This window comes from Brachypodium distachyon, chromosome 4 (assembly GCF_000005505.3).
Source record: "Brachypodium distachyon strain Bd21 chromosome 4, Brachypodium_distachyon_v3.0, whole genome shotgun sequence".
Classification (NCBI taxonomy): domain Eukaryota; kingdom Viridiplantae; phylum Streptophyta; class Magnoliopsida; order Poales; family Poaceae; genus Brachypodium; species Brachypodium distachyon.
In genome coordinates, this window is record NC_016134.3 from 33,115,143 (window position 1) to 33,133,321 (window position 18,179).

The following is an 18,179-nucleotide window of genomic DNA, read 5'->3' on the forward strand; positions in this document are numbered from 1 at the left end:
ATAATACTTTGCTGCAGGTTTATCACGAGATCAAGTGAAAATTGCGATTACTTCATCTTTCTTGTTATTCCTCGAAATCGATTATAGATTAATTCTCATAACTTTCTGTCAGCTGTTACTGATTTGATCATATCTTTTGATTGGTACGTCCGATTGAGCTGATTCTTCTTGCGTTGGTTAGATAATTTCAATACCTTTCTTTTGCATACTCATACGTATTTTTTGGTTCGTCCAATCAAAAGTTACGGCTATTTTACTATCACGGACAGAAAGGTGATTTAGGGTTTGAACTTTCGGGAAAAGTTTTAATTTGCTTCCGCACAATCATTCACCCCCCTCTGATTGCCTATCTCAATCTCACACTACTCCACAACCACCATCATGAGCTTCCCGCGGACAATGCGATCACACCAACAAACTTGGTCCACGTGGAGAACAACTACAAGGCGAGGAACTACATCATCCAAGGTCTACAACGATGTGACTTCGACCGTGTCGCTCACCTTGCATCCGCTCATGAGGTATGGAACGCACTTTGTAGTTATCATGAAGGATCAAACTCTGTTAAGGAGGTGTGTCAGGACATGTACAAAAAGGAGTACATGAGATTTGAGATGAATACAGGTGAATCTTTGGATGACTTCTTTGCACGCTTTAATAAGATTTTCAGCAACTTACGTGCATTAGGTGTTACTTATACTGATGCTGAGGCTTCTAGGCAACTTTTGAGTGCATTAGATATGTCCATATGGGAGATGAAAGTTACATCTATTAGAGAATCTACTGTCATGAGCACACTTACACTTGATATTCTGTACTCAAAATTGAAAACTCATGAATTAGATATTCTTGCTAGGAGAACCGGTTCCAAATCAATTGCACTTGTTACTAACCCTGGCAGCTCTAATGATGGTACTTCTACATATTGCTATGCCCTGTCTTCTTTGTCTCAACTAACTGATGAACAGCTAGAGCAATACCCAGAGGAAGAATTGGCACTCTTCACCTCTCGTTTTACACGTGCCCTGCAAAATGTTCGTTCAAGGAAGAGAGGTGGGAACAATGCTCCAAGGTGCTTTGAATGTGGTGATCCAAATCACTTTCGTCAAAATTGTTCCAAATTCTTATCCAAGATGGCGAAAGAAGATGAAGGCATGGACAAGAAGAAGAAGCGCCCCTTCAATATCAAGAATAAAAAGAGGTGCGACTTTGTTCGAGCGATGGCTCACAGTATTTTCTCTGTAATCAATGAATATGGTGAACCATGCTTGAGTGATGTGGATATCGAGTTTGATGAAGATGATGCATCCAAAGGCAAGCGCGACATTAATGGGATATGTCTTATGGCTAGCAATAAGAGTGCTACCTCCTGTGACGACTACGACAGTGACAGCAACAATGAGGTAGAACTCTCTTATGATAAATTACTTAAAAGTGCTAGTAAATTGAGTTCCTTGCTTGATCATGCTACTAAAAGAATTAAGAAATATGACTTGAAAATTGCATCCTTGAATTCTGAAATTACTAAACTTAAGTCTATGATTCCTGATGATGATTCCTACAAATCTTTTGATTCTATATATTCTGAGCTTACCTCTTTGCGTTCTATTCATGATGATACTCTTGATAAGCTTAGAGTTGCATTAGAAAACAATGAGAAACCTATTGTGCATAAACGTAAACATATTAATGATGCTAGCATGGATACTTCTGATTTGATAGATTCAACTTCTTGTAATAATTGTCATATCTTGAATTGAAGTTGAAAGATGCAAATGCTAGGGTTTCTCATGTTGAAAATGCTTTACATATTCATGAGGTTTCTTTGTGCGCTAATTGTAAAAGTGAAAAACAAATCATGGATAGTGCTTGTGATAATTGTATTGCCCTGTCTCACCAAGTTAATTATTTACAAGCATTTTTGCAGAAACTTTCTAGTGGGCACAAAAATCTGAATATGATCTTAGATAAGTCTAAAGTGAGTAAGAACAAGACCGGACTTGGTTTTAATGCATATGCTCATTTTATTGCTAATCCACCCACTATAGTTAAGTCACTAGGCAATGAAATTTTTGAAACAACTGACAAGCCAACCAATGTGATTTTTAGATCAGCTGGCATCATGTCTAATGATACTTCAATAAGTGCAAATGTAGGTCATACATCACATGCTAAACCTGGAAGTAGGTACACTTGCACTTATTGTAATAAACCTGGACATGCTGTAGGTTCTTGTTTTAGACTAGCTAGAGTAATTAAAAAGGAAAGAAAACAAGCTAGATCTAATTCCTTCAAGGCACATTATGCTCATGATAAAACTACCACTCCCTGTTATGTGCCTAGGGTGAATGTTTTACCTTCCGTTTCCACTTGCACGAGGCATGTACAATCTGTCCCAATGTATAAAAAAACTCGTGCTCTGCCTGCTCGTCGTGTATCTCAGTACTGGATACCTAAAAGCTTTTTATCTAACCCCAGTACTGAGATCTCGGCATGTGTTTGGTTGTTCTCGTCACCTGACCGGTGATAAAAATTGGTTCTCCTTCCTCAAACGTGCATCTCGGGCTGAAAGTGTAACCTATGGAGATGCTTCTACCTCTACTGTTGTTGGGAAAGGTACAGTAAAGGTAACCGACAATTTTGTGTTCAAAGATGTTGCTTTGGTTGAAAAATCTAAAATACAACTTATTGTCGGTTTCACAAATGATTGATGAGGATCTTGAAGTATCTTTCAAGAAGAGTGCTTGCAAAGTTTTAGATGCTTCGGGTGATCTTGTTTTTGATATATCACGCTTTGGGAAAGTTTTTAAGGCTGACTTCCATGCTGCTTCAAATGCAAAATTTAGGTGTCTAGTTGCCAACACATCTAAAGATTTATTATTTTGGCATTGTAGACTTGGGCATATTGGTTTTGATTATCTTACTCGCATTAGTGGTATGAATGTCTTAAATGGTTTGCCTAAACTTAAGGGAGAAAAACATGTTGTATGATCTCCTTGTAGACATGGTAAGATGGTTGCAGATTCTCATGCACGCATTACTGGTGTCATGACTGATGCTCCAGGACAGCTTCTACACCTTGATACAGTTGGTCCATCAAGAGTACAATCTTTTGGTGGTAAGTGGTATGTTCTGGTGATTGTTGATGATTATTCAAAATATTCTTGGGTTTATTTTATGGCATCTAAGGATGAGGCTTTTAGTCATTTTAAGAGTCTTGTGAATAGATTAAGTGTTGAGCACCCAGGATCTTTGAAAACTATCAGGAGTGATAATGGAACTGAATTTAAAAATTCATATTTTAATCAGTTTTGCGATGAACTTGTCATTGAACATCAATTTTCTGCACCTTATGTACCACAACAAAATGGTGTAGTGGAGCGTAAGAATCGAACTCTAGTTGAGATGGCCCGTACTATGCTTGATGAATTTTCTATTCCTAGAAAGTTTTGGGCTGAAGCTATATCTACTGCTTGTTATGTTTCAAATCGTGTGTTCTTGAGATCCAAAATTGGTAAAACGCCATATGAACTATGATTTGGACGTAAACCTGTTATATCTCACCTAAGAGTTTTTGGATGCAAATGTTTTGTTCTTAAATCTGGCAATCTAGATAAGTTTGAGTCTAGATCATATGATGGCATGTTTCTTGGATATCCTGCTCATTCACGTGGTTACCGTGTTTATGTTTACGAGACTAACCGACTAATGGAAACCAGTGAAGTGACTTTTGATGAGGCTAGTTCTAGCTCTAGTCCTCTTGTTTCTAATGCAGGAACATATGTTCAGGGGGAGGGAATATTTTTAGATGATGAAGATGATGAGGAGGATGGAGTGCCCCCTGCTGTCCATGCACCATATGTAGCTGTTCCTACACCTACTACTGCTGCTGCTACAGTTGATCACCCTCAGGAGACTACCTCGACTACTTAAGCTGGGGTTGAGCAAGCTGCTGAGTCAAATATTTCAGCACCCCGACACATTCAAAAGAGGCACCCTCCTGAACAGATTATTGGAAGCATGACTGAGAGAGTCACACAGTCAAGGTTTATCGATTCTAACTCTCACAATCATTCTGCATTTGTTGCTTCTTTTGAGTCCAAAGATATATCTCATGCATTTACTGATGAATCGTGGATCAATGCCATGCATGAGGAATTAGAAAATTTTGAGCGTAACCAAGTTTGGACTCTTGTTTCACCACCCCCAGGTCATACCCTTATTGGTACACGTTGGGTTTTTAAAAACAAACAAAGTGAGGATGGTGTTATTGTTCGCAACAAGGCTAGGTTGGTTGCTCAAGGTTTTACTCAAATTGAGGGTCTTGATTTTAATGAAACTTTTGCCCCTGTTGCTAGATTAGAAGCTATAAGAGTTTTATTGGCATTTGCTGCATCTAAAGGTTTCAAGCTTTATCAAATGGATGTTAAAAGTGCTTTTCTCAATGGCTTCATTGATGAGGAGGTTTATATTAAGCAACCACCGGGTTTTGAAAATCCAAATTTCTCAAACCATGTTTATAAACCCTCAAAGGCTTTGTATAGTTTAAAACAAGCCCCACGTGCATGGTATGATAGGTTAAAATTATTTTTATTTGAAAAAGAGTTTACCATGGGAAATGTTGATAAAACCTTATTTGTACTCAAGCATGGCAATGATCAACTCTTCGTACAAGTTTATGTTGATGATATTATCTTTGGGTGTGCCTCTCATGCTTTGGTGTCAAAATTTTCAGAAACTATGAGCAGGGAATTTGAGATGAGCATGATGGGCGAACTTACTTACTTTTTGGGGCTGCAAATCAAGCAAACAAAGGAGGGCACTTTTGTACATCAAAGTAAGTATACGAAGGATCTGCTACGACGTTTTGGGATGGAAAACTGTAAGCCTATTATGACACCAATGGGATCTACGACGTCGTTTGATCTTGATGAGGATGATGAACCTGTTGACCAAAAGATGTACAGGAGTATGATTGGTTCACTTCTTTATCTTGCTGCCTCTAGACCGGATATACAATTTTCTGTATGCTTGTGTGCACGGTTTCAAGCTTCCCCACGAACATCACATTTACAAGCTGTCAAAAGGATTTTCAGGTATCTACATGGCACCCAATCTTTTGGCATTTGGCTTTCTGCTTCCTCTAGTATTATATTGCGTGCATTTTTGGATGCTGATTTTGGAGGTTGTAAAACTGATAGAAAGAGTACATCTGGTACATGCTTATTTTTGGGTGATTCTTTACTACTTTGGTCTTCTAAGAAACAAAGTTCTGTTGCACAGTCTACTACTGAAAGTGAATATGTAGCTGCTGCTTGCTGTTGCTCACAGATTTTATGGATAATAGCTACAATGAAAAATTATGGGGTTATTTTAGAAAGTGTACCACTTTATTGTGATAACACTAGTGCTATATGTATTGCTAAAAACCCGGTGCAACATTCTAGAACTAAGCATATAGATATAAGATATCATTTTCTTAGAGATCATGTTGAAAAAGAAAATGTTGTGCTCAACTTTATAGATACTGAACATCAATTGGCAGACATTTTTACTAAACCATTGGATTCTTCTCGGTTTGCTTTTCTTCGATGTGAACTTGGAGTAATCAAACCATACGGGATGGTTTGAGGGGGAGTTTGTTCTTCGTGTCCGATATGTAAAATATCTTTTCAGTTGCTTCTTTTTCGTTCTTTTATCTTTAATAAATAAAAAATCTGAAAAAGTAATGAGCATTGTATTCCATCCTGAAATGACATTTTTACAACCACGTTTATGTTTTGAGGACATTGTCATTTTATATGTATGCTCGTATGAAATAGTCTATCACATGACTTCTAATACGAATGATAACTTGAACTAAATCTTGTCATGGTTAAACTTTGTTAGCTATTTTGGTCTTGGATACTTAATTACTAACAATGATGAAAATATAATGGTATCAAGGTTCCAAATATACAAACACACGTGGTGTCAAGCAATTTTTACTAAATAAATATGCCAATGTCGCACTACATCTTCACGAGACTGCTTACCATTGCACTTTGGTATGAACTTGGTAGTTGCTGTGTTTATTGAAACCTTTGTCTTAAGCTTCTGATTGCTTACCATTTGCCTTAAGCTTCTGATTGTTAATCATTACACTTTGGACATAGGCTTGGCATGGTGTTTTAAATATAGGCTTGACAAGGTTGAATTGACTTGGTATATAAATTCAATGAAAATAAATATTATGCTTTTATAAAGTGCTATGTTTAATGTAATGTGCTGCAAGCTATTTTGTATTTAAGTATTGATGTAGCTGACAAGGGGAGACCATGTCTTGCAATAAATCATAACAATCCTTAATTGTTAGTCATGTGTAGATTACATCATATTTATATACATGTCGAGTACAACTACTTTATACATGACTTGGATGCACAATTATCATGTTCATGATGCTTCCTAATGCTCATTACCAAAACAACAAAAAATCAAATATGACAAAATAAACAAAAAAAATTCCTTTTAGTTTAAAGAAACTTTTTTTGAAGCGGGGGAAATATTTTTGTGTCATTTTGATGAAATTCATTGTCAAAGGGGGAGAGATTTCAACACATATACATACCATATTTTACCTTTATTGGTGTTTCTCCAATTTTTTGAGGTTTCTCATTTTCTTTTCAAAACCTTGAAAATCTGAGAGTTAAGTGAATGTGTATGCCAATCAATGTTCAATGTCTAGTGTTGTTAAGGAGATGTTGCCAATGTTTTCATCAAGGGGGAAATTATGAAATCATAGGTGATGTATAACATTGGCAAGTGTTTTAGATGAAACATTGATGTGGATACTTTGGATAATATGGATATTTATGTGATGACATGTATCTTGTTTGGACTTAGTGCTTTGCTAGTGGTGTGCTGATCCATTAGTTTCTTATGTGAAAACATGGCATGAGTTGTGTGGAACTTATCCTGAGTCAAGTCGTAGACTTGTGCCCGTACTGGTTATTTGTGTGTTCGCTTTCAGGTGTTGCCGGAGCTAGAGGAACGTGGTTGATGACGGGATCGAGGGACGAAGCTTGGGAGAAGCTGAGGTCGAGGATCAAGGTCATGCGGGACGTTTATGCAAAGGAACAATGGAAGTGAAGGCTACGATGATCCGGGAGGGCACCGGTTTGTCGTACGTTTATGCAAAGGAACAAATGGGATGAAGACTGGAAGCACAAAGTAAAGGCTGATCTTGTTTTCTTGGGCTATAGGGTGCCAGATTCCCTATCCACCTTACTTGGAACTTTCTGTAACGTTTAATTCCTTGTTTTTATTTCGTCTTTCCAGGGACTTGGTCCCTCTCCTCATGTAAATATGTAACTTTGTGGTGGCTTTTAATATATTTTCAGTACGAGACTCTCCTGCTGTTCTTCGGGTCAAAAAAAAAATGGGATGAAAGGTTAGCAGTACATTTCTGGTCGAATACACTGCTGCATGAAGATTATTAGTACCAAGGACTCTATTATCATGCAAAGCTCATGCACGAACATTGTTTGAGAAAAATCAGCTATATTTTGAAGCTAAAACGCGACAAGATTTGTCAAGTCCTCACCTGTTTCTACAGCTTCTGTTTCATTAGCCTTCCGGTGCTTTGCAACATTGTTGGCTGAGAGGATCATCAGGATTTATAGCACTGAGCAATGCTTGAATGCTGAAAAGATGGAACATATCAATAATATGAGATGTTCATCAAAGATTGACTAGTTCCAGTGAAGCTCGTTTGATCTTTCAGATTATGTTTCAGCAAACATTTCCATGCAAATAACAGCAGTTATGAAATGTACTAGTGCAGGCACATCACATATCACGTTCACTCTGCTTACTTCTGCATTGTGTTAACGAGTAAGAGATAGAGGTAAAGACTATAAGCAGCACCAATGACGACCGATGATGCTGTGGAAGTGCGAATGACTAACCAAAGGCTGATGGCAACACATATCAGTTTGGCAAACAAGATGAACTGCAAAGAGCTTCACTATAATGTAGGAGTACAATTTAGTGTCGTCCTCTTTATGGTAATCTCTCATTTCTTCCCAGGTCTTTACATAATAAATGTATGCAACTATGCATGTCATATGCTCTGTTTTACATTTTAATGGCCTGTTAAGATAACTCATCTAGCCATCTCAAATGCGGGGGAGATTGAGACTCGAACTCGAGACCTTTGGTTCTCATACCATGTTAAGATACCCCATCTAGCCATCTATCCCAAAAGACCAGTCTGATAGGAAGAGGAGATTTGATATACTTAACATGGCCAAGGACTTCCAAAGTGCAACAGAACTTGATATTCCTTCCGTTCCATAATTCTTGTCTCAAATTTGCCAAAAAATGGATGTACCTATTCCTAAACAGTGTCTAGATACATGTAAGATTTCGACAAGAATTATGGAACGGAGGTAGTAATATATAGTCTAGCAGAGCTGATATATGGTTTCTAGAAAAGTACGATGTCTTTATGAACAAAATACACCAGGGTCCAGCTACATTTGCATGACAACACATAACAGGAACAAGAATACTGAAGCAGAAGCATTCACCTCAAAAGGACAGTTCGAATCTGAAGGCCTGGACTCCACTTGTCTTTTAATATATCAAGGCATATCCTCCCAAGCTGCATAACAGTATAAATGCAACTATTGCAGAAAATTAGTATCTTACAATACCGTATAGAAGGAATCAAAACATAACCAGCTTACCTTGTCAATGTTTGGATGGTAATTTTTTGTGAGAAAACGAAAGTGTTTACAGTAATCAAATTAAAACTTCACTGCAACAAATGTATAAATTCTTGTATATCGTAAACAAAACTAACCAAGTCCTCGCAACAAAAAATGGTGCAATTTCCCAAACTCGTTGGAAATAACAAGTGATGTTTATAAGCTAACATCATTGAAAGTACGACATGATTATCTCCATCATATAAATGTGAAGCTGCAATAGTCTTATTGACAAGCTACATATATGAGCCCTTCTATAAATCATATGCAGTAGTACTTTCTACGTTAAGCTTGACAAAACAAAACAAAAAATCATAGTACCAACATACTGGTTGAAACAAACCAACAAGGAAACATCAAAATTACGAACTAACAAAATCGTAGTGCCAACAGCAAACAACGTAACAAGGAAATACCTTTGGACCCTTTGGTGCAGCCATTGGATATTCTTCAGGCAAGAACAACTCAAGTTTGTATGCTCCTCCTGACAACTGACAAGTAATTAACGGTTAAACTATATAAGATTTATTCACACTGAAAAGCTTTTGCCTTTCATGTAACAAATAAAAAGATGTCAATCGAAATAGCTTGGGAGTTATGAATGCATTAGTGGAGGTAAAGGGCATACAGTCATCAATGATATCACAGAGCATCCAGAAAAATAGAACATTCATGCAATTCTCCATACTGGGAAAGAAGGTGACTTAATTAATTGTCAGCTTCATTAGGACACAGGAGTACAAAAGTGATACAACTCAAGGGGGACAAATATTTTCTACATGGTAATAATAGATTAATAGAAATACAATCTTTCCATTTTCCAAATATTTATATTTCAGGGAATAAATAACTCTTTCACTAATTTTTCAGAAGCCCAGACACTGAATAACTAAAATAGACAGATGCCCCGTGCACTGAGCCAGGAATTCCTATGAGGTATTAAACCATTTGGTGCACGGCAATATATTGTTTTTCCTATTTGTCCTGCAATGCTATGATTGTTCTGAATCTTAATTATAGCATCGCTTTGCATTTGGAAATTAACTGCCCAATTTGTTCTTAATCCGGTTCAACAGCTACAACTCTACAGATGTAGAAAGATTTTTAAGCAGGATGAATCTCTTGTCTTCCACAGAGCCAAGAGAAAGTCGTACGCCAAATTTAAGGACTAGATTTGTAATTTTAGATAGATTTCATTTGGTAACAATCTTTGTTATCTTTTTGTATATTTGAAGGAAAAGTTTCAGTTGCTCCCGAGCATCTTGCTGCTCCTATCAGGACCGTCCATCGAGCCCATGTAGCAGACTGCGGGACTCCAGACAGACATCAAGAAGGACGGAAAGTGTACAGCCCTTCAATTGTTGAATCATGGAAAGTCTACGGGCTACAGCCAGACGTCAAGAAGGGCAGCTCTCGTGCCAGTCCGGCTGCATGCAGGTCGCCATCACGAGCGTCCAGACGCGCATGCTGCACCTTTATATCCATTTGTGGATTGACAACTGCAGATCTAACAGTACATCATGTACCTCCCCACGACTGCAGGCCCAAAGGCAGATGACCACCTATGGTTGAATGGATATATAAATAGAGAGAAAACACATATTCTTGAGAGAGAATGAATACGTATTAAATGTTTTCAACGGGAAGCTAATGGAGCTCTGTTATTGCTCACGAAGGTAGATCCAGATCTCCTTCTCATAATAAAACTACCTGGTAGGACGAATCGGATTCCACTGTTTCCTAGCAGTGTAAGAACAGCGGCTGCGGCTGCAGTGTTTTCCCATTGAACAGTGTGTTGTAGAATACCTTTTGAAGTCATAACAGCGATACCGTTTGATTGCGTTAGAGAAGCTGCATGCAATCGTCAGTTATTGCCAGCGGACAGTCCCCTGCATCTGCTCCGTCGGTCAAGATAGCTGGAGCAGAGTGCTTGAGAGTAGAAAATCTCATATTTGAACCATTATAAAATGTTTGCAGTAGATCATTGATCTACTGTCTTCCCCCAAAAAAGAACAGCTACAATTCATTTCTATGTTGATTACTTGACTAACTGCAGCCTAAACTCTGTCCACAATTCGGACACCCTATTATTGATCTACGATCTACTTTCTTCCATTAAAAAAAACAACCACAATTCATTTCTATGTTGATTACTTGACTAACTACAGCCTAAATTACGTCCACAATTCGGACAGCCTATTAATGATCTACGATTTACTGTCTTCCCTAAAAAAAACAGCTACAACTCATTTCTATGTTGATTACTTGACTAACTACAGCCTAAACTCCGTCTACAATTTGGACAGCCTATTAGATCACTTGAATAGCCACTTCTTCAGCTAATGTCAAAGGCAACTAAAGCACGAACAGAAGAACATTAGGAAAAGAGTTGTCACCTTCATAAGGCGACTGCTCTGGGCCAAAGATCATAACATTGAAGTAGCGCATGTTCTCCCCCGATGGTGAAGCACTGATCACTGGAGCTGCAAGAATACAAAAAGCACAAACCCCAAGATTGTCCTCAACACGCCATCCAACACAACCAAAAAAAATTAAAGAACAGATAAAAGAGGAACTATATCTGCATATTTACTCCCTCTGATCCTAAATTCTTGACTCAAATTTGCTTAAATATGGATGTATCTATTCTTAAAAAACGTCTAGATACATGTAATATTTTGACAACAATTTAGGATCGGAGGAAGTACATCCTAGAGGCCTAGAAAGGGTCAAGTAATTTCTTAACCAAAAGACCTTTTACTGAAGGCCTACTGAAGCTAAACAGAGCTTCTTCTTCTTCTTTTTGCGCAAAAAGCTAATCAGAGCACTTTTTTTTTGCGAAAATAATCAGAGCACTCACCTGGCTCAATATAGCTAAATCCGAACAAAAATTGACAAGACAAAAGGAGTGCTCAAATAACATCTACTCATGGGCAGAGCACTCACCTGGCTCGCTGAGCAGCCGCTGCGTCTCCTACAAGAAGCAAACCACCCAAAATCACCAAATTTGCATGAAAAGGAGCGGGGAAACTGGGGAAAGTGGAATTCAAGCACGCTGGAGAGTTACTTACCTTGATGATGCGGCGGGGGAGGATGCTGTTGGCCATGGAGGACAGAGGAAGCTAGGGCTAGGTTTGGTGGATTTTTTTCGTGGGATCAATCGCAGCGGAGGGGGTGAGGAAGGAAGGAGCAGCGTCAGCCAACGGTGGTCTTTGCTACTATGCAGTTTAGTCCTTCTTGTTTATGGTTTTTACGAGTATAGTGCCAGACCGACGGGATTATTTATTTATAGGCCTTATTTATACACCTTCGGAAAAAAAGTTGGCGAAATTTGCATCTCGCTTTATAGGTACTTGACGAAGTTATTACTATTTGATACGGTAATACAATTTTTTGATTGCATTTTTAATTGCTAACCACATTTGCCATGTAAAATATCATAAACAGTTCTTGTCGGTTGAGCACCCTTTTCAAGGAAATAGAGAATAGCTGGAACATTTAAAGAAGTTTGATTCTTTATCGGATCATAAAAACCTACTTTTTGAAGATCTCTTCCTTCTCTCCGAGATCGAACATCGATTGCAACGATTCAATAGACAGCTTATTGGGATAGATGTAAATAAACAACGTCCACCCCTAGAAACGTATAGGAGGTTTTCTCCTCATACGGCTCGAGAAAATGATTCGATACGGTAATACAATAAATTAGTGAAAATAGAAGGCATCTCGGTTGCAAAAAATTGCAAAAGAATTGTTCAAGGCTGCTTAGCCATGCTTGAAAAATTCAGAATCTAAATCTCTTTCCCAACAAAAGGTTGAGTTTGGTGGGTTATCATGATTCATCTTTTTCAAACAGTTTTTGCCTTTTTGCAGTGAAAAAAAAACATTTCATATACATAGCGCATGGAGCCACCAAGATCACACGTCAGTAGCAGATTATGAAACAATCATCGCTACCAAAATTAGGCAAAACAAATGCCCCTGTTTAGTTCCATCGACGTTAAGTGTAATACTATAATACAACAAACTATCATTGTTTCCCTTTATTTATAAAATAGACTTGGGCGAAATGCCATTATTCCTCCCTAGGCAGGGAGACAGTACACCCTCGAGATAAGCAAATGATCAAAGAAAAGATCTCATCAAGATACAAAAAGATGGTACCAAGCCTCTCCCCTTGCCCTAACCGGTGTTCTGCAAACCGGCAGCAACGCCTTTCATGGTCAAGATGAGGGTGTCCTCCAGCCCCGGGGCATACTCGCTCGCCGGGTTCAACGTCACAAGCTCAGCAGCTGGTTTGCTTGTGTCCATGACCTCCTTGGACAGATGGGGGCGCAATGCAACATGGTAATCTGGGTCGCGGATCCGCTTAAGTGTGTAGGCTTGGCAGACATTCATGGTGGTAATGTATGCGTCACGAAGGCGGAGCCGCTGCTTCAGGTAGGGATCACCTTCAAGAAGATCCTTGTGCCCAGCAACCTGAGGTCCAGAATAGCAAAAAAATTATTTTATTACTGTACAATACTGTCAATGCTGGAAGTATGGTAGAACAAAGAACAAGAATTAGGCATTTTAGTAAAACAAACCTGAAGAAGAAGCTTTTGGGTTTCTTCATAATTGACCCTCAGCTTCTCACCCAATGGATGTAGTTCCTCTGAAACCAGGAGTCTGTCATACAAGGCAGCAATGCCAGGATTACCCTTGGCAAACACCATCTCAACTAGATCAATAGTGACCCTGAAAAATGGCCACTCGTTGTACATCTCCTGGAGCATGTGGAAATTCCTGATGTCCTTCTGGAGAATATGCTTGAATGCAGCACCAAAGCCCAGCCAGACGGGGAGGTGGAACCGCGTTTGCGTCCATGCAAAGATCCATGGTATTGCACGGAGTGATTCGATGCCACCACTTGGCTTTCTCTTAGATGGCCTGCTTCCTATATTCATCCTGCCATACTCTGTCTCTGGTGTTGCCTGTCAACCACAAGCATCAGAAAGTAAATTTCTGCTTAACTTACAGCATTGATCTTAGATGGAATTACAACAATGGTTTTATTCTGCCATACAAACTAGAGTGGCAAACATAGATAAATAAGTGTTATGTGAGGCCCTAAGTGGAATGGAATATTTCCATGATAAGATTACTCCTACTATGGTAAAAAGCATTGCATGAACAGATGAACTTGCTGTCAGGTCCAGGTTTGCCACACATTTCAAAAGGTTTGTTGAGCAGTTAATGTTTTAACTAGCCTGATGGTGAATGAGAACAAGGACTTACAAGGCGGAAATACTCGACGAAACGTGGTTCTTGGAAGACAATTGACCGATATTCCTTCGTTGCCACCACAGCCATCTCATCAAGAAGAGCTCTCCACTCTGGCTTTGGTGAAATGGGTGGACGCATACCATGCTCAAGTGTAGCAGCTGTGAAACGCTGAAGCGTCCTGAAGCACAAGTGTTCCTCACCAAAGCTCTGCTCAATAACTTCACCTTGAACAGTGACACGGAGTGACCCATTGATTGTGTCTGGTGGTTGAGACAAGATGGCCAGGTGAGTAGGGCCACCACCCCTTCCAACAGTCCCACCTCGTCCATGGAACATTGTTAACTTCACACCAAATTGCTTAGCAACCTTGACGAGATCTTCCTGAGCTTTGTACATCTGCCAAGCTGCTGATAAACGGCCAGCATCCTTACCTGAGTCTGAATACCCTATCATTACCTCCTGCTTGCCATTGATCCTCCCTCTGTACCAATCTATTGAGAAGAGTCTGGCCAATGCTGCTGGGGCAGCCTCAAGATCGGCCAACTTCTCAAATAGGGGTACAACTCTAAGTGGTGTCTTCACATGGCACTCACGTTGGAGGAGCTCCACAGCAAGGACATCTGAAGGGGCAGTTGCCATGGAAATGACGTATGCTCCAAAGTTGTCAGCAGGCAGCTCAGCGATAACATGGAACGTGTCAAGAACATCAGCAACTTCCTCTGTCTTGGGAAGGTCTGCACCAAATAATGGGCGCTTTCCGTTGAGTTCGGACAACAACCATTCTTGACGACGTTCCTCAGACCACTCACGGTAAGATCCTATCTCCAGGTACGTTGTGATGGCATCAAGGACATCAGTGTGCCTGTCAGACTCTTGCCTTATGTCAAGCTTCACAAGGGAGAGCCCAAAGGTAGAGACTTGGCGCAAGAAATCAAGAAGGGTTCCATCAGCAATAACACGATCACCACAAGCACAAAGCGACCTGTAACATAGCTCTAAGGGTTCCAGTAGCTGCAGCAGAAGAGTGACATATATTAGAAGACCATTTACCAAACATTTTAAAAGACCGTGAAGAAATGCATAGTTACAATATATAAATCCTTATAAATTACTCAACCTGCTCAAGATTTGTCAAAGTAGCTTCCTCAGGAATGTCAGAATGTCCACTGGATAACAACTCTCGTGAACGCTCACGGGTGTTGTAAAGATCATCCCTGACATCACTCAGTATTACCCGGTATGGCTCATTTGGGGGAACCTTCTTCCAGAACTCTGCATCAGAGATGAACAATTACTGGTATCAAAATAATGCCTATTATAAGCAACAGATCATCATTAACCTAAAAGCTGTTACTGAAATGTACCTATGTAATGTTTCGCGTCCTTCTTAGAAGAGCGATGCAGCTCATCAGCTCGTGAACGTAGCTCATCATTGCATCGCCACATAGACAACTGTAATCATTTGAATTTTTATCAATCTTGAATCATCAAATATATAAAAACTAGACTTGAATTTGACTTAGCAATTGCTACCTCAAACATGAGATCCTCAATTTGTGCACAATACAAATTTGCTGCCATCATTCTTGCAAGCAAGCAGACATCCCTTGTAACCTCTGGTGTAACTCTTGGATTTCCTGTATTTTGTGAGGGTGTTAGAAGTTTAGAATGCACAAATAGCTATTGTTATCTACAGTTCTGCACAAGGACATGGTGTGAAACTATGAACATGGGGATACCGTATATGTAACCATATAACAGACAACAAGGTAAAAAAGCTCATTGTGACTAAATATCTGGTAGATGTGAACTGTTCAGAATCATGAGAAACAAGATAATTTTACAGATATGTCACTTACCATCACGATCTCCTCCCATCCAAGAAGAGAACTGGATAAGAGGAGCATTATAAGGAACACGCTCATTGATCCCAATGTTCTTCAATGCAGTATCAACACGCCGCAAGAACTTCGGAACACCCTTCCATATGGTTTCATGGAAGTAGCTCATACCAGCACGCATTTCATCTTGGGGAGTCGGCTGAGTCCTTCGAATCTCATCAGTTCTGAAGGCAGCTTGAATCTGAAAAGGAAGATTTTAGGTGAAGTGTAAAAAATTAAAAATGTCTTTCATTTCCGATGCTGCAAAGGCCACTGTGACTGCATGGCCTCATTTATAATGCTGCCTTAGAAACAACATGAAAATTAACACATGGATTGGAATAATAAGCACCTCTCTTTGGAGAGCCTCATCAAGCTCCTGCTTGTCATCCGGAGTAATATCCTTTGAGTATAGCTGAACCAAACAGTTCCGAATCCTGAAATAAGAATTTTTAGATCACAATTTACATATATAATCACTATAATGTCAGCAATCAGCACATTGCTTGGCTAACTAACCTTGAATGTTTCTGGAGCAGTGACCTCCTTACAGACTGTGTTGGATGTGCAGTCAAAACCAGATCGACAGTCTGATTCTTGAGCGCATCAAAGACCTCAGCAGGGGACTTCTTCATGTCAACAACAAGTCTCTTAAGGGTTTCCTCGATGTCAGATTCGGTGATTGCTGAGTTCTCTTCAGCAAAATCTCCCTTCTTGAGCTTAATTCTCCTCCTATATGCAATCTGTACTTCCTCAGCCAAGTTGGCCAAGTTAAGCATGTGTGAAAAAGCTTTGGCAATCACAATTGAGTCACCAGGATCCAAGCTTGTTATCATCTCCCCAAGTTCATCAAGCTTTTGCAAGTCATGCTTTGTTTCATATTCAGCAGCCACCTCATAGCATTCTTGAACCTATATGGTGCAAAATTCAATTCATATCTGTTCATCAACATTAAAAGATATGTGTCTTCCTAATCAATTTGCACATAACAAAATAACAAATAATCATGCCAACCAGAATCCAAATTGCTTATATGTCTGGGTGAAGGGTTGTGACAGGACCAAGTAAATCAAATTCAAGATGACAATTATATTAGAGACCTCAAAATTGTCCGTGATTTGAGAGGCTATTTTTTATTGCCATATGTTGCATGTATTCAGGCTCCGGGAGAGTATGCAAGATGGAAGAACAAACTTTTACAAGCAATGAGCGTAAGGTGGAAACACTTCCATATAGGAATATAATCAACACCCATATGCTGGTCCTCCTAAGAAGGTTTTTACTCGTGTCTCAACAGTTTGATTCAATTGGTATATCTGTGTCCACCCCCAACCCCACCCCCAAAAAGAACTCAAATGGTAATACATATTATAGACTAAGAGATGAACCTTTCCAACTACAGTATCTTTTTGCCGTATAAGAAGGATCGATGGGGCGAAAACAATATGCAGATATCAGATTATTTCATCAGTTCAGTAGATCGAAGCCAGACAGCCAGTTGATGCAACTACAAAGTCAATTGCTCAACCCCCATACGTGACCAACAATAGATCCAGCACACTTGACAGCAAAGCAAATTCCCACAGATGAAGTCAGGTTTGACTGACACTATTTTGAGAATGAATCTATAATCCAATTAGACAAATCATACCAGTACTCCCAAACTAAGAGCAATAGGGGACATAAATTAGCTGGGGGTGAAATAGAAATACATTGACCACAAAACTGAAAATTTCTTCCTAGGCAAAATAATTAATAAACAAATCCAAACTCGGTACTTAATACTAACACCAAATTAAGCAGAAATCTACCCCAATCAAGAGATAATCCAGAGCCAATCTCACTCCGAAACACTCGAGCTGAACTCAAAACAGGAAGCGACAAGAGAAATCAAAGGAAACAGCTATAGCAGTAGCAGATAACTCGAGACTGGCTCGGATCCAATCCAAGATCGAAGAGTAGAAATTACCATCTCCCTGAGGTCGTCGCCGTGTAGGCCCTGCAGGACGTCGAGGAAGCGGTCGAGGAGGAGGGCATCGTACTCGATGAGCTTGTCGTCCTCCGACACCTTGGCCGGCACCAGCATCCGCAGCTGCGCGTCGATCGACGACAGCCGCTCTATCTTCCCCGGCGCCGAAGACGCCATCGTATCGTCGCTCGAGTCGACAGCCGGATGAACTCGTCGCGCCGCAAAAGGCAGGAACCAGAGTGGTGCGATTGGGGCTGGAGGATGTGGTTGTGACCGGAACTAGGGAACTACGGATACTCTGCTCGACTCTAG

General features: G+C 39.7%; 2 protein-coding genes across 12 annotated transcripts; both read right to left on the reverse strand.

Moving 5' to 3' along the window:
• Nucleotides 1–279: 279 nt before the first annotated feature.
• On the reverse strand, nt 280–12,011 carry LOC100832365 (ubiquitin-conjugating enzyme E2 36). 11 transcript variants are annotated; one of them, XM_024454773.1, is made up of 7 exons: nt 11,825–12,005; nt 11,700–11,727; nt 11,150–11,236; nt 9,170–9,237; nt 8,574–8,647; nt 7,586–7,684; nt 280–561 (listed from the first exon to the last, which is right to left on the reverse strand). In XM_024454773.1, exons 1-6 carry the CDS (start codon nt 11,858–11,860, stop codon nt 7,609–7,611), a joined length of 369 nt encoding a protein of 122 aa, XP_024310541.1. In that variant the 5' UTR covers nt 11,861–12,005; the 3' UTR covers nt 280–561; nt 7,586–7,608. The 11 variants fall into 11 exon arrangements, 10 of the variants coding, with proteins under 10 accessions (XP_024310541.1, XP_024310539.1, XP_024310540.1 ...); XM_024454771.1 differs by lacking the exon at nt 280–561 and adding an exon at nt 763–1,025 and having other exon boundaries at nt 11,825–12,004; XM_024454772.1 differs by lacking the exon at nt 280–561 and adding an exon at nt 1,055–1,239.
• Nucleotides 12,012–12,707: 696 nt separating this feature from the next.
• On the reverse strand, nt 12,708–18,179 carry LOC100845336 (phosphoenolpyruvate carboxylase 2). The gene is made up of 10 exons (XM_003577932.4): nt 17,868–18,179; nt 16,418–16,809; nt 16,251–16,335; nt 15,878–16,100; nt 15,552–15,655; nt 15,383–15,470; nt 15,136–15,290; nt 14,031–15,029; nt 13,340–13,726; nt 12,708–13,232 (listed from the first exon to the last, which is right to left on the reverse strand). The coding sequence occupies exons 1-10, from the start codon at nt 18,042–18,044 to the stop codon at nt 12,936–12,938; spliced, it is 2,907 nt and encodes a 968-aa protein (XP_003577980.1). The 5' UTR covers nt 18,045–18,179; the 3' UTR covers nt 12,708–12,935.

Excerpts from the sequence above, each read along its gene's own strand:
- LOC100845336 (XM_003577932.4), bottom strand. The coding sequence starts at position 18,044 with ATGGCGTCTTCGGCGCCGGGGAAGATAGAGCGGCTGTCGTCGATCGAC. Across the intron at positions 13,727-14,030 it reads TCGTCGAGTATTTCCGCCTT|GCAACACCAGAGACAGAGTA; the intron begins GTAAGTCCTTGT and ends TGTGGTTGACAG. Across the intron at positions 13,233-13,339 it reads CCCAAAAGCTTCTTCTTCAG|GTTGCTGGGCACAAGGATCT; the intron begins GTTTGTTTTACT and ends TCTGGACCTCAG.
- LOC100832365 (XM_010239751.3), bottom strand. The coding sequence starts at position 11,860 with ATGGCCAACAGCATCCTCCCCCGCCGCATCATCAAG. Across the intron at positions 11,728-11,824 it reads TCCCCCGCCGCATCATCAAG|GAGACGCAGCGGCTGCTCAG; the intron begins GTAAGTAACTCT and ends TGCTTCTTGTAG. Across the intron at positions 9,238-11,149 it reads AGAGCAGTCGCCTTATGAAG|GAGGAGCATACAAACTTGAG; the intron begins GTGACAACTCTT and ends GTCAGTTGTCAG.